General features: G+C 43.5%; 1 protein-coding gene across 4 annotated transcripts; it reads left to right on the forward strand.

Annotated features, from left to right (window-relative positions):
- Nucleotides 1–788: 788 nt before the first annotated feature.
- LOC106601138 (reticulophagy regulator 3) lies at nt 789–14889 on the forward strand. 4 transcript variants are annotated; one of them, XM_045715027.1, is made up of 10 exons: nt 789–1125; nt 2180–2453; nt 7336–7442; nt 7803–7833; nt 7944–8070; nt 8209–8293; nt 8896–9033; nt 9197–9270; nt 9581–9713; nt 12561–14889. In XM_045715027.1, exons 2-10 carry the CDS (start codon nt 2209–2211, stop codon nt 13127–13129), a joined length of 1509 nt encoding a protein of 502 aa, XP_045570983.1. In that variant the 5' UTR covers nt 789–1125; nt 2180–2208; the 3' UTR covers nt 13130–14889. The 4 variants fall into 4 exon arrangements, with proteins under 4 accessions (XP_045570983.1, XP_014048573.1, XP_045570982.1 ...); XM_014193098.2 differs by lacking the exon at nt 789–1125 and adding an exon at nt 1189–1346; XM_045715026.1 differs by lacking the exon at nt 789–1125 and adding an exon at nt 1455–1719.
- The last annotated feature ends 76 nt before the right edge of the window (nt 14890–14965 follow it).

Here is a 14965-nt window from a genome sequence, read left to right on the forward strand (position 1 = left end):
TGTCCTGTGCATTTTGAAGTGGGTAGCAGCAGTGGAGTCTGAGAAAGCAGCTCTACATGCTTCTCCAATGTGATCACATGCCAGCATGGAACAGTGTTCAGCGATAGCTAATACCATGGTGGCCTCAGCCTTTTTTGCAGAGTCAATTTTTTTAAATCATAAATGGCAGCTTGTTTTGGGTGGAACTGTTATAGGCTTTGCCTTTTTAGTATGTTTTTGAGTTGTCATGTGTTTTTTTTACATCACTAAGTTTGGCGTAGAAATCAGCCTTACAATACAGGCAGTATGCCCGTGTATCATCTCCAAAAAACGGCTTCAACCAGCCTTTGAATTGAAGGTTTGATTCCCACTCCTTTCTGTATTTTTGAGTGTACAGTTTAGACTGAGAGATGATGAGCAAGCCAGCTAGATGTTTAGCTTATGTCACAGAGAGGCACACACACACAGTGGACAAGGTGAGTAAGTGACTGAGGCTGTGAGAGTCAAATGCAGTGATTTATTTTAGACAAAGAACATTTTACATTTACATCCCGCTGTGAATGTAAGACAGGGCATGATCAGCCAGTGCGCATGTGCGATTCATTTGCAGTCTGGGCGCAGAGGGGTGAACATCTCCTGCTCTGACTGCAGCTGGGAGGGATTGCTGCGCGAGGACTGGGCCACATGTGAGTGCTTTGGGTGGGGCCCGGGGCGGGGCCCGCTGCTCGTTGAGAAGAGTAAGAACGATACGTGGTTTCACCTCAGAGAGTCTCCAATAACACCAGAAAAAGTAGCTAGTCGATTTTTTTTTTAAATGTGTCGCTAGAGGGGTCTGAATACTCGCTAAATATAGCGACAAAGTCGCTAAATTGGCAACATTGTGTTTGGTTAGATGGTAACGGAATTTGTTTATTTTTTATTTTCAAGCAAAGTTTAGTGGAGTTATACTCCATTCTAGTAGGTGGCGGTAATGCAACATTTATTGAATGCCAACCTCCGTTAAATTTATAAAAAAATGTCTGTTATTTACGATGAGCAGTTCCCCTCATTTGGGGGAATTATGCCTTTTAAACAGTGGATTAAGGGTGTAATCATTAGTCCAAACAGTTGCAAAACGAAACGAGAGTTTCTATTGGACAAATTCAGGTAGGTCCCTCCCGCTTCGTTCCGTTTGCTTCCGGTACAAACAAAAAAACTGCACTGACATTATCCTTATGACGTTACTCGCAATAATCCAGCTTCTTTATTTACGTGGCATCTGATTTGTTGCAGAATAAAAACTGCTCCATTTGGGTTTTCGATACATCTTCTAAATTCTATCGAAATGATTTGAACTATTTTCAAATGTATTTTGAAAGCAACTTCAGGTATAACTCATTCATACATGCAGATCTAGCTGTAATTATAGAATGAGGCATACTGCATGCATGATTTCATTGCAACTGCTGTATAGTGTGATATCTGATAGTGATAGTAAAGTGTAAATACAGGATATATTACACAATTGACTGATATAGATTACTTGAATATAGGTTATTGAAATGTCATTCACATACTTTGGTCCGCAACCTGTCTGTCCACAGCTAAATCCACAATAAACGACAAAGTAGTGCTGTTGCTTCTGATTGGTGAGACAGTTGACTACGATTTTTTTTGTAAAAAAAAGCGTTTCAATTAGCTAGGTTTAGGACAACGCCATATTGTCAATACCACTTGATAATTTTCTGCAATAATGTCAAAGTAGGTGTCCGTTTTTGTGTGATATTTTACAAATAATTGATACGCTCTAGTCATAGTTGGTAAAGATATTGATAGCATCGTGCAGTTGCTTGCTAGCTAACGTTAGCTACAGTGCACTATTATGAGTATTCAGTTAGCACACATAGCTAGCTAGCCAAACACAGCTAGCTTTTTGGTCTAGTTCGCTAACAAAATACTTAGCCAGGTGAAACGACACTGCGTGGTAAATTTGACTAGATACAGGAATGTTAGCGTATTTTTGTTAACTGACAAGCTTGTTCGGGCAGGGACTTTTGACAGTTACTGTAGTTTTGTTTGAGAGTGACAAGGTAACAAGTCTGCTATCGTCTTCTAGTCGGGCTTGGTTTCGGTTGTTCTGACGTCGAAGTGGGAGACGCGATCTGGGACACGACACTTTCTTTAGTTAGCTCCATAATTATACCCAGGTGTTATTTTACAGGGTTATTTAGTCAACATTTGACGCGAGAGATGGCGCATACGGAAGGACTGGAAAATGTCATGGGAGAGTGTTCAGGAAAACAGAGGTCGACTCTTGGCCTGAGAAGTCGACCATGCTCCAGCGAAAGAGATGGCCAGGTCCGCGTTGTTAAAGCCTCGCTTCAGGAGAGACTCGGACCTTACGAGCCGGTGTTGACCTACCTACAGTCCGTTCTGGTGTGGGAAAGGCCGTTTCAGAGTGTGCTACTGTACACAGTGGTCAACGTTGTGTTCTGGTAAGTTTTTGAGAAATTATAAATGGTATAGCAGTGATGACAAGCATATTTGTACAATGTATAATTTATGCCTTACATATAAATCATATCCAAGTACAGCAATCATATCTACTGTACCATCAGAAGCTTTTGCACAACGAAAACGTCTCCCATCAATTTAAGATAAGACAGCTGGCTCACCAGAGCTGCTATTAATAGATCACCAAAGCACTATTGTGCTTCTGTAGGCTGCATTAGAAACACTATCTACTATGGGGGTTGACATTATCTTTCAATGGAAATAGGCCTAGTATGTTGAATCTGCAACTACTCTAGTTAAGCCTTTATGTCAAATGTCTACAAGGAGTGTAAAACCGAATTAATGATATGACAATAGTAAAAGTCGTATAAGGCAATGTCCCCCTACAGAGGCGATGCACTTTGTATTACAGAGTCAATATCCTAAATGTGTCATTGCAAACAGCCACCATGTCACCAATCAATCGATGCCAAGAAGTCAGCCTGCTTAGTGTGGTGAACTAATAGTCTATATATGCCCAGAGTGATATATCGTAATGCATGAAACGAGACAAGTCACATGTATTTTGGGGGAGAAGTGTACAGGAAGTAAGCCCACCCTAACAGTACCAGTGCTGGTGTGTGGTATAGGAATTGGAAAATTCTGTTGTGTGTTTTAGTTTGCACACAATCAATAGACATGATTACCAATGGGTATGTGTGTACTTTTTACTTTAAACAGAAGTTCCTAAGAAATGGGGGTCAGGGTTTTGTTTCCTTCTGAATGTGTTATCTATCTCAGTACTAGAGGTCGACCGATTAATCGGAATGGCCGATTAATTAGGGCCAAGTTTTCATAACAATCAGTATTTTTGGCCACTGATTTGCCGCTTTTTTATATATATATATATATATATTTTACACCTTTATTTAACTAGGCAAATCAGATTAAGAACACATTCTTATTTTCAATGACGGCCTAGGAACGGGGGTTAACTGCCTTGTTCAGGGCCAGAACAACAGATTTTTACCGTGTCACCTCGGGGATTCGTTTTTGCAACCTTCCGGTTACTAGTCCAACGCTCTAACCACCTGCCTTACATTGCACTCCACGGGGAGCCTGCATGGCAGGCTGACTACCTGTTACGCGAGGGCAGCAAGAAGCCAAGGTAGGTTGCTAGCTAGCATTAAACTTATCTTATAAAAAAACGATCAATCTTAACATAATCACTAGTTAACTACACATGGTTGATGATATTACTAGTTTATCTAACGTGTCCTGTGTTGCATATAATCGATGCGGTGCGTGTTAATTTCTCATCGAATCACAGCCTACTTCAACAAACGGGTGATGATTTAACAAGCACATTTGCGGAAAAAAAGCACTGTCGTTGCACAATGTACCTAACCATAAACATCAATGCCTTTCTTAAAAACCGATACACAAGTATATATTTTTAAACCTGCATGTTTAGTTAATATTGCCTGCTAACATGAATTTCTTATAACTAGAGGAGTTGTGTCACTTCACTTGCGTTCTGTACAAGCAGTCAGGGTTTATTCAGCAGTTTGGGCTGCCTGGCTCATTGCGAACTGTGAAGTCCATTTATTCCTAACAAAGGCCGTAATTAATTTGCCAGAATTGTACGTAATTATGACATAACATTGAAGGTTGTGCAATGTAACAGGAATATTTATACTTAGGGATGCCACCCGTTAGATAAAATACGGAACGGTTCCGTATTTCACTGAAATAATAAACGTTTCATTTTCGAAATGATAGTTTCCGGATTCAACCATATTAATGACCAAAGGCTCGTATTTCTGTGTGTTATTATAATTAAGTCTATGATTTGATAGAGCAGTCTGACTGAGCGATGGTAGGCAGCAGCAGGCTCGTAAGCATTCATTCAAACAGCACCTTTGTGCGTTTGCCAGCAGCTCTTCACAATTCTTCAAGCATTGCGCTGTTTATGAATTCAAGCCTATCAACCCCCGAGATTAGGCTGGTGTAACCGATGTGAAATGGCTAGCTAGTTAGTGGGGTGCGTGCTAATAGCGTTTCAAACGTCACTCGCTCTGAGACTTGGAGTAGTTGTTCCCCTTGCACTGCAAAGGGTAACGCTGCTTCGAGGGTGGCTGTTGTTGATGTGTTCCTGGTTCGAGCCCAGGTAGGAGCGAGGAGAGGGATGGAAGCTATACTGTTACACTGGCAATACTAAAGTGCCTATAAGAACATCCAATAGTCAAAGGTATATGAAATACAAATCGTATAGAGAGAAATAGTCCTATAATTCCTATAATAACTATAATTCCTATAATAACAAACTTCTTACCTGGGAATATTGAAGACTCATGTTAAAAGGAACCACCAGCTTTCATATGTTCTCATGTTCTGAGCAAGGAACTTAAACGTTAGCTTTTTTACATGGCACATATTGCACTTTTACTTTCTTCTCCAAACTTTGTTTTTGCATTATTTAAACCAAGTTGAACATGTTTTATTATTTATTTGAGGCTAAATTGATAGTATTTATGTATTATATTAAGTTAAAATAAGTGTTCATTCAATATTGTTGTAATTGTCATTATAATTTGTATTTTTTTAAGATTAATCGGCATCGGCTTTTTTTGGTCCTCCAACAATCGGTATCGGCGTTGAAAAATCATAATCGGTCGACCTCTACTCAGTACTACTAATAAGAAGCTGTATGCCATGCATTACCAGCCAATAGTTCTCTAATATTTAATGATGTAGGCTATCAGCAACATTTCACTCTACTGTTATTGTGGCCACTAACTGTCTTTTAGATGTGTTAAACCAAGTGGTAATGGAGCCACGTGTAATAGGTGCCATCTAGCTATCTATTTTTGGGCCAGTTGTTTGCATAGCTAGATTACATAGTCCTGAATTCCAACACTGCTTTTGAAACCAATCTGAAGGCTACTAGGCCTGTTTTTATTTTACCTTTTATTTTACCGGACAGATCAATTAAGAACAAATACAATTTTATTTGTTACATGCTTTGTAAACAACAGGTGTGGACTAACAGTGAAATGCTTACTTATGGGCCCTTCCCAACAATGCAGAGACAAAAAAAGAGAAATAATAGAAAAGTAAAACGCGTAAAATTAATAATAGATACGCAATGAGTAACGGTAACTTGGCTATGCACAAGGCGTACCAGTACAGAGTCGATGTGCAGGGGTACGAGGTAATTGAGGTAGATATGTACATATAACTAGGAATAAAGTGGCAGATAGTAAACAGTAGCAGCAGCGTATGTGATGAGTCAAAGAATTTGTGCAAAAATAGCTATCTGGACTAACTATTTAGCAGTCTTATGGCTTGGGGGCAGAAGCTGTTCAGGGTCCTGTTGGTTCCAGACTTGGTGCATCGGTCCACTTGCCGTGCAATAGCAGTCTATCACTTGGGTGGCTGGAGTCTTTGACAATTTTTAAGGCCATCCTCTGACACCGCCTGGTATAGAGGGCCTGGATGGTAGAGAGCTCGGCCCCAGTAATGTACTGGGCCGTATGCACTACACTCTGTAGCACTTTGCGGTCGGATGCCAAGCAATTGCCATACCAACTGGTGATGCAGCCAGTCAAGATGCTCTCAATGGTGCAGCTGTAGAACATTTTGAGGATCTGAGGTCCCATGCCAAATCTTTTCAGCCTCCTGAGGGGGAAGGGGCATTGTCGTGCCCTCTTCACGACTGTGTTGGTCTGTTTGGACCATGATAGATCCTTTGTGATTTGAACACTGAGGAACTTGAAGCTCTCGACCCGGTCTACTACAGCCCCTTCGATGTGAATGGGGGTGTGCTCGGCCCTCCGTTTCTTGTCATCCACAATCAGCTCCTTTGACTTGCTGACGTTGAGAGGTTGTTGGCCTGGCACCACACTGGCAGTTCTCTGACCTGCTCCCTATAGGCGTTCTCATCGTCGTCGGTGATCAGGCCTACCACCGTCGTGTCATCAGCAAATGTAATGATGGTGTTGGAGTCGTGTGCGGCCACACAGTAATGGGTGAACAGGGAGTACAGGAGGTGACCAAGCACGCACCCCTGAGGGGCCCCCGTGTTGAGGTTCAGCGTGGCGGATGTGTTGCCTACCACCTGGGGGCGTCTCATCAGGAGGGAGGTGTTCAGTCCCAGGGTCCTTAGCTTAGTGATGCGGTTGGAGGGCACTGGTGTTGAACACGGAGCTGTAATCAATGAGCCGCATGCTCACATAGGTGTTCCTTTTGTCCAAGTGGGAAAGAGCAGTGTGGTGTGCAATAGAGAATGTGTGATCTGTTTGGGTGGTATGCGAATTGGAGTGGGTCAAGGGTGTCTGGGATGATTGTGTTCATGTGAGCCATGACCAGCCTTTTAAAATCATTTCATGGATACAGATTGTGGGCTCTATGGGGCGATAGTCATTTAGACAGGTTACCTTGGCGTTCTTGGGCACAGGGACTATGGTGGTCTGCATGTAGATATTACAGAATCTTATTTACAATGCTGGCCTGGCAATGTAAAAGAGTGTTTGCCTCTTGGTGAGCTTGAATGCAGTTCTAAACCTTTGTTGTCCTCATTTGAACTAATGTCTAGATTGTCTGCTGTCAGAGTCTGACAACATTGTCACCTCCTGAGTAAAAACACAGGAAACACCTGTATTCAAAGTAGATATCAAAGTCACATGTACACACAAACTATCACCACAATATTTGTGGTGTCGGCCTTTTCCGTCACATTCAGTCAGTAACTGAGGCACCACATACAGACACCCGAGTCTGTGCGTAACTGCCACTTGCACGGGAGTCCACAGGGTGTTTGTGACATCTTAAACAAAAGGAAACGTCAGCTGTTCTGAAGCTGACCTTAGTGTTCTGTTCCAGGTTCTTTGCCCTGACCTCGCTGCGCCTGCTCTTCCTGCTGTCCTCTGGCCTGCTTGTATTCATCTGCGTTGATAGCTGGAGGAACAAGATCTGGCCTGAGATCAGAGGTGAGGAGGATATAGTACATTTATTTCTGGGAAGTCTGCCTTATTCTGCACCCAACACCTCATGCCCCACTGTGTCTTGATCTGTCCCTACTGAGTACCTCTGCCCAACTGTGTTAATTACAACTGACTTGGTTCTTAAATCCTGTCCCTTATTCCCCAGTGTCATACTACCCTTGGTGTGAATACCCTACTGGCCCTGGTCTGTACTATTCATTAGACCCTGTATAATGAGTGATATCCTTTGTCATGCCTGCCCTCATTTAAACTCATATGGTGTAGAGTGTCCAAGTGTAGTGCATGTAGTGATGTGGATTGTTGCTAAATGCGGGCGTTAAGCGCATTTTCTGTCTCTTCCCACAGTTAAAAAACCTGATGAGTCTGAAAATGAAAGGTAGGCCTACGTCTTAAAAACATATCATTTGTATCCTATCGCCACAATCTGGTTGGGCAGTGGTCACAGAGAGATGATGTCACTGAGGTTGTTGAACTTCTATCTTGCAGCTGGGGCCTGGTGCAGCCAGGGGTGCTCAGTGTTCCAGAGCTGTGTCACCACATTGCTGAGGTCTGGGTCTCTGGGCTGGCCTTCATATCCAGCCTGGTGCAGTTCAAACGCCACAACCCTGGCAAGGTGAGGCCTTGGCACTCCCCTTGTACTAGTATGAAGGGTCTCCTATATAAACCCTAATACAATATCTTGTCTACTCTCAGCCTACTGTGAACATACAACTAATCAGTAACTTGACCAGTTGAACTCTGTTGTCTTTAGTTCTGCCTCCTGACCTGTGCCCTCTTGACTTGTCTGGTCATGGTTGGACGGTACATTCCTGGACTGGTGCTCTCTTACTCTGCGGGTGAGTACAGTGAGAGATGACCCACCTACCCCACCCTCCTGTTTCCCAAACACCATCCCCATTCAGAGCTCCCTAATGGTGGGGAAGCTGGCTGCCCTTGTTAAAAATGCATGGCTGGTGAAACCAGATCTGTGTCCCCGGCACCAGGGTTCTGTCTGAGGTGATTAGCGCCTGGCTGGGCTGAGGCAGGCAGGGAGGGAAGAGGGGGAAGCAGGAATGATGGTACTCGAGGGAAGGCAGGCAGGGAGGGAGATGCAGGAAGGAGGTCAGGCTGAGACATGCTAATCCCCACACCTCTAACCAATGTAGAGCGACCGATCAACCGGAGAGCCAAGATCAGGGAGGCCTTGCCAGGGCCCTCCGCCGTACTTAACAATCTCGTGGCTGCTAGAGCTCCCACTCTTTGTTTCATTCTCTGTTGAATGGCGAGATTAGTTGGGCTCAAGCCCATGGGTGTGTCTGGGCTGAGGAGAGCAGCTCGGAGGCTGGGGATTGGGTGAGCCAGAGCCTAATAGCACAGATGAATGCAGCCATGGTTCTTTTTTGTTTGTTTATGCCCAGTGATGTTTCCACTAACATTAAGCCATTCTCTCTTGTCCCAGTGCTGGCTGTTCTGCTGTGCCCCCTGGCAGCGTACCACCGCGTGTGGCAGCGTGTGTGTGTGAAGCTGGAGCCGGCCCTGCAGTGGCTGGACTTCAGTGTTCGCGGGTATATGATGTCAAAGCCCATCGACAACCAGTGTGAGTACAGTGTGTGTGTTGTCTGTGTGTTTGTGTCTGATAGTTGCATTGGCATTGATACACTGGTTTAGGTTTGTCCATGCAAACTGTATCTCCTTCTACCTTGACTGGATCAAGGGAGTAACTCAGTCATTGTAACCTGTGGTTTGTGTTTGCTCTGCAGTCCTCCGCAAGCCAATTCGGGGTGCAGCATCCGGTGATGACAGTGAGGAGGAGCTTGCTGCATTCTGCCCGACGGTAATTCACCTGATGTATTTCACGTGCAGTCCAAAAGCATAGTCAGGTTGTCATTTATTTGACTGTTATAGTTACGCCTACTTGTTTCCTGTGTTGGTTATTACTCAGTTAGATGGCCAGGAGTGGCATATGTAGCTTAAGACTGCAGCTGGTCTCAGATTTACAATAGCCTGACCACTTTAGAGATAAAAATAGCAGGCCCTCCCAGTCATATCAGGTCACATCATCTGTGACATGTGGACTACATTCAAGAGGAAACATAGTCATTCATAATATACTAACACAGTTCAATGTCTTTCCTCTCTTTCAGTTTGACGATGCTATAGTGGCCAAGGAACTTGCGATGACCGACTCTGAGCACTCTGACGCTGAGGTCTCGTACACAGACAATGGGACCTTTAATCTGTCCCGTGGCCAGACTCCTCTCACAGAGGGCTCAGAAGGTACAGTATGCACCCACCCGCTGAATCTGCACCTCCAGGCACACATACACTGGAGTCACGAGAATTAGAGCCAGATCCAATGCAGCTAATAGGGATGTGCATCTTTCCCTTTCAAGACGATTGGATGCGTATCTAGATACATGGGCTACGATACAGGAACGATACGTTTTAGTTTGACACTTTGTTTTTGATTAGAGAAAGAATTGCTGCAGTTTGATGCAAACGCATACATTTTCCATTCTAATTTAAAATCAGCTGCTGATGGAGATCATGAACTGGGCCTCTCTGGGCTGGATCTGTCTGAGCTGGTGTGTGTACAGTGCATTCGGAAAGTATTCAGACCCCTTGATTTTGTTACGTTACTGCCTTATTCTAAAATGTATTAAATAGTTTTTTTCCCTCAATCTATGCACAATACCTCATAATGACAAAGCAAAAACTTGTCCCGAAGCCACTCCTGCGTTGTCTTGGCTGTGTGCTTAGGGTTGTTGTCCTGTTGGAAGGTGAATCTTCGCCCCAGTCTGAGGTCCTGAGAGCTCCTGTGCAGGTTTTTATCAAGGTTCTCTCTGTACTTTGCTCTGTTCATCTTTTCCTCAATCCTGACTAGTCTCCCAGTCCCTGCCGCTGAAGAACGTCCCCACAGCATGATGCTGCCACCACCATGCTTCACCGTAGGGACGGTGCCAGGTTTCCTTCCGACGTGACGTTTGGTATTCAGACCAAAGACTCATCAGACCAGATAATCTTGATTCACATGGTCCGAGAGTCCTTTAGGTGCCTTTTGGCAAACTCCAAGCGGGCTGTCATGTGCCTTTTACCAAGGAGTGGCTTCTGTCTGGCCACTCTACCATAAAGGCCTGATTGGTCACCTCCCTGACCAAGGCCCTTCTCCCCCGATTGCTCAGTTTGGCCAGGCGGTCAGCTCTAGGAAGAGTCTTGGTGGCTCCAAACTTCTTCCATTTAAGAATGATGGAGGCCACTGTTCTTGGGGACCTTCAATGCTGCAGAAATTTTTTTGTACCCGTCCCCAAATCTTTGCCTCAACACAATCCTCTCTCGGAGCTCTACGGACAGTTCCTTCGAACTCATGGCTTGGTTGTTACTCTGATATGCACTGTCAACTGTGAGACCTTGTATAGATAGGCGTGTGCCTTTCTAAATCATGAGCCCCACCAGCTTTTTTTGTGTGCCTGTTTTGCATGTTATTTTGGCATTAATACGTGTCACATATCAGTTTGCAAACAATCGTTGAGTTAATAAAGCCGCATACAAACATGGTATATTCTTGGCATTTCTTGAGTAAGGCAGCTCCAAAATGCAGGTGTTTCAGCCTAGCTCGGTGCTTTCTGTGGTGGTGGGGCAGCCAGCGGAAAATACGGAGCGTAAGGGTTGGTAATGTGATTGGCTCAGTGTTCTATCACTCATGGGGACACTACGTCACCGCAAAATCTCCGGGTAGAGCTCGAACATTCAAGACCATTGGGTGCTGCCATAGAGTTACTTTAGAAATGCCCATCCAAGAAGGCTCAAGGTCATTGGCCACAGATATAACGTGATTTTATCTACAGTAGCAGTGATTGGACTGATCGTGTCAACATCCTACTTTCAAAATCTTAGCTAGCAGTCATCAGCATGAGTCAAGTCGACCATCTACTGGCAAATCCTTTTCAATCCTTGTCATATGAAGAGAAATGTATAGATAAAACGTATCAGTGCTCCTCGGCCATTGGACATAAACATTACACAACAATGAGTGGTTTGGAAGGAATCAGTGGCTAACTTCAAGAATTGCAACAAAAAAAATCACTAGCCTGGTCGTCAGTGGAGCGGGTGTGTGGTCCAAGTCTGGATTTAAGGGTCTCTTTTCCTAATTTAAATGGATAAACATTCAACATTGGCCATGCTGTCAATCCAGCATGACTTTGGCTGCGCTCAAAACAACTGGTAGAAACCACATTTGTTTATGCAAGTCAGCCATGTTTTTTTTAAAGGCAGTAAATGAGGCTGAATGAACTGTTTCACTGCCAGACAAGGCCCTGCTGATAGCCAGGTGTAGCAGTGGTAAGGTGTTGGGACTCTGCTGTTGGAACAGCTTTATGTAGGCCCTAACAGTTTGTGGTCACCGTTATTGTGCAATTAATGTGTTGTGTAGTGGCTTTGCTGGCATGCATCCCCCCCAAATGTTTTTTGAGTTTGCCCAACCAAGATTTACATGCTAAAATCGTCACTGGAAACATCAAGGGTGCAGGGTGCACCTGAGCATCAATGGAAACAGGGTGCACCTGAGCTCAATTGTGAGTCTCATAGCAAAGGGTCTGAATACTTATGTAAATAAGGTATTTCTGTTTTATTATTTATACAGTAAAAAAAAAAAAAAATCTAAACATATTTTTGCTTTGTCATTATGGGGTATTGTGTGTAGATTGAGGAAAAATATGTATTTAATACATTTTAGAATAAGGCTGTTAAGTAACAATGTGGAAAAAGTCAAGGGGTCTGAATACTTTCCGAATGCACTGTATGTCAATGGTGTATACTATGTAGGCACCTGATCTGAGCCATAACGGAGACTAGTAATCCACTACCCCACTATCAAATTAGAGGGGGGAGCAATATAGTCTATGTTTTGTCCCCCACTTTGCTTCTGAAATCACTGTCACCCACAAAGTAACTTGTCATTTTTGCAGATTAAATGTTTGATTTAGTGATGTGCCAATATTTATATTTTACAAATTGGCTATGACTGCCTACTCTGGTAAGACATGTTGTGCAGGGTGATTGTCTGTGGTTTTAAATTACAAATGACATTCCAACATCTTGAACCCCTTCCTCTCCGTTCATCATCAGATTTTGATAGACACAGTGACAATGAGGAGTCGTTTGCACGAGACCTCAATGACTTCCCCTCCATCAACCCAGACGCCACCCTGATGGACGATGACGACGACTCATGCATCGGGCTGCCCAGCCTGGGTCTTCGGTCTGGGCGGACTGGCCCCCGAACCACGGCCGAGCTGCTGGATGTGGAATCCCACCTGGACTCTGACCAGGACGACCTGGACGAGGAGCTCTCCTTCGGCGGCCTCCCCCCTGCTTCTGACTTCCTCGGAGGTGACATGGCTGGAATCATCGCTAGCAACATGATTCAGGCGGCATTGGCTGGTGCCATGCAGCCTCGTCCCCCTGCCGCCCGCAGAGAGAGGGTGGGGCCCACCAGAGCAGGGGCCCATAGGGGCTACCGCAAGCAGTCTAGCTCGGAGCTGGACACAGACTTGGACGGAGAGGACTTTGAGATGCTGGACCAGTCGGAGCTGAACCAGATGGATTCCTTTGGGGGTGCAGGAGGACGGGGAGGAGGGCAGGGTGGGGGACAGGGGTCCAGCTTCCTCTCCAACCTACTGGGGAAACCACAGTGAGGCGCCTCTACCTCTGCATAACAATCAAACGAAGTCTTTGTGTGTGTTTGATTGGAATGTTTATGGATTGTTTTGACTGCGTGTATGTGTGAGTCATTTAATCGTAGGATCCAGCAGCCAGGCTCCTGATTGGCCTCAGTTGATATCACTGTGAAGTACTTCTGATTTCTTTTTCTGTCTCACTTTTCAATTTCTTCCTTTAGTCTGTAGCTTGTATGTGTAAGCCACCATCATCCAGAAAGTCTTATTTAGCAGGCTGAGCAATAGGAAACGCAATGTAAAAAAAACTCCATCTGTTTTTGAAACAGCATTACGGAACCACTTCTCTGTCCTGTCATCCAGTATGCCCTAGTGAGTAATACGTTGTTTTTTTTTTAAGTCGACCACTAGGTAGTATACACATTTCCTAAAATGCTAGACACACAGGGCTATTTAATATGGGACCAAGTATGACATTCCTGTTGATTAGTGAAGTTTTACAACTGCAATGACCTTGTTTTGAAATAGTTTTAGCAATATCTGACTGGTATTCTCTTTTAGTAAAAACCACTGCTTTAATTTTAAGACACTCATTCTCTATTAGAAACGAAGTAAATATTAATGGTGATATTTTTTTTAGATCATTCTTGATTGAGACATTCATTTGTTTTGAGTCTGAAATCATTGTTTTAAAGAAAGGGGATTGGCATTTTAGTTAAATGTGTTTTACTGTCTCCACGCCGAAATGTTTCTTCCTACACCATTGGTCCTGTTTTGTTTGCTGTATTTCTGGGTAGAGCCGTGAACGTAGGGTTGCCTCCTGTGTTCTCCATGTGTCTTGAATGAGCACTCATGGGCTATTTAGATCTTTTTGTCTTTATCATCACAATAAGTAACTTTTATCAAGTTAACCTGCTCCTTGTATCCCTTCTCCCGTGGCGTTCCCAATCCCTGTCACCATCTTCACTCATTTTTGCCGATCCTTCTCAGAGGAGAATCTGTTGTATAGACATGCTTATGTAAGAAGTACAGAATATAAACCTTTTAGTTTTACCTCTAAACTCATGCATGAACCACATTTTGTAAACGTCTTAAAGTCATCAGGAAAACATGTTTACATTGATGGGTGAACAAAATGCTGGTATACAAAACTCAACCTGATTAGCCTTTTTTAAAAGTGTAATATTTTAAAATGTAATATGCTTGTCTTTTAAAAACTAGGGTGCAGTAAATGTTAGCCTATTCTTTTTTTTTTTTGTGCAGGTCAGCATGATTAACCTATGATGGACAAACAAGCTCCTGCTGCTTTTGTCTTTTCATGGAAACAATCTAATAAATAGGAGTGATTCTTCTTGGTCAATGAAACTGAAATGACCCGCAGATGGGTTTTGCTGATGTAGCTGGATCAAACAATCAGAAAGATGCTGGTTTATATATGACAAATTGCCCAATGATGCTATTTGTGTTGTATAGAAAATCATGACTGTGGGAGATTTCCTACAATAGAACTTCTAGATCCGCTGTTCATGGAGATGGCCCAGAAAACAGAATCTGTCTGATCTGAAAAGGTTTGGGATTTTAATTAAAGAGTGAATGTACATGACTTGTTTTGGACCACTTTAGTTTAAATAGGGGTTGTTGCAGTATTGCTTCATGAAGACGGCCAGGCAATTCTTCATTCTTAGTATTATGTTCTATAAATGTGTTCAGTACAGTTTTTTTTCTCTCTCTGACATTGGTTTTGATGTGCAAATCTTATTAAATATGAAGTCTGGATTAAATGTTTATTTCGTTATTTATAAACAATGCAATATTGCACAGATCCAAAATCACCATTTTTGACATCCTTTTGGTCCA

This window comes from Salmo salar, chromosome ssa03 (assembly GCF_905237065.1).
Source record: "Salmo salar chromosome ssa03, Ssal_v3.1, whole genome shotgun sequence".
NCBI lineage: Eukaryota > Metazoa > Chordata > Actinopteri > Salmoniformes > Salmonidae > Salmo > Salmo salar.

Bases quoted from the DNA above. Each gene is read 5' to 3' on its own strand.
- LOC106601138 (XM_045715027.1), top strand. From the start codon at position 2,209: ATGGCGCATACGGAAGGACTGGAAAATGTCATGGGAGAGTGTTCAGGA. The intron at 8,294-8,895 runs GTGAGTACAGTG...CTCTTGTCCCAG, and splicing joins GGTGCTCTCTTACTCTGCGG to TGCTGGCTGTTCTGCTGTGC. The intron at 9,034-9,196 runs GTGAGTACAGTG...TTTGCTCTGCAG, and splicing joins AAAGCCCATCGACAACCAGT to TCCTCCGCAAGCCAATTCGG.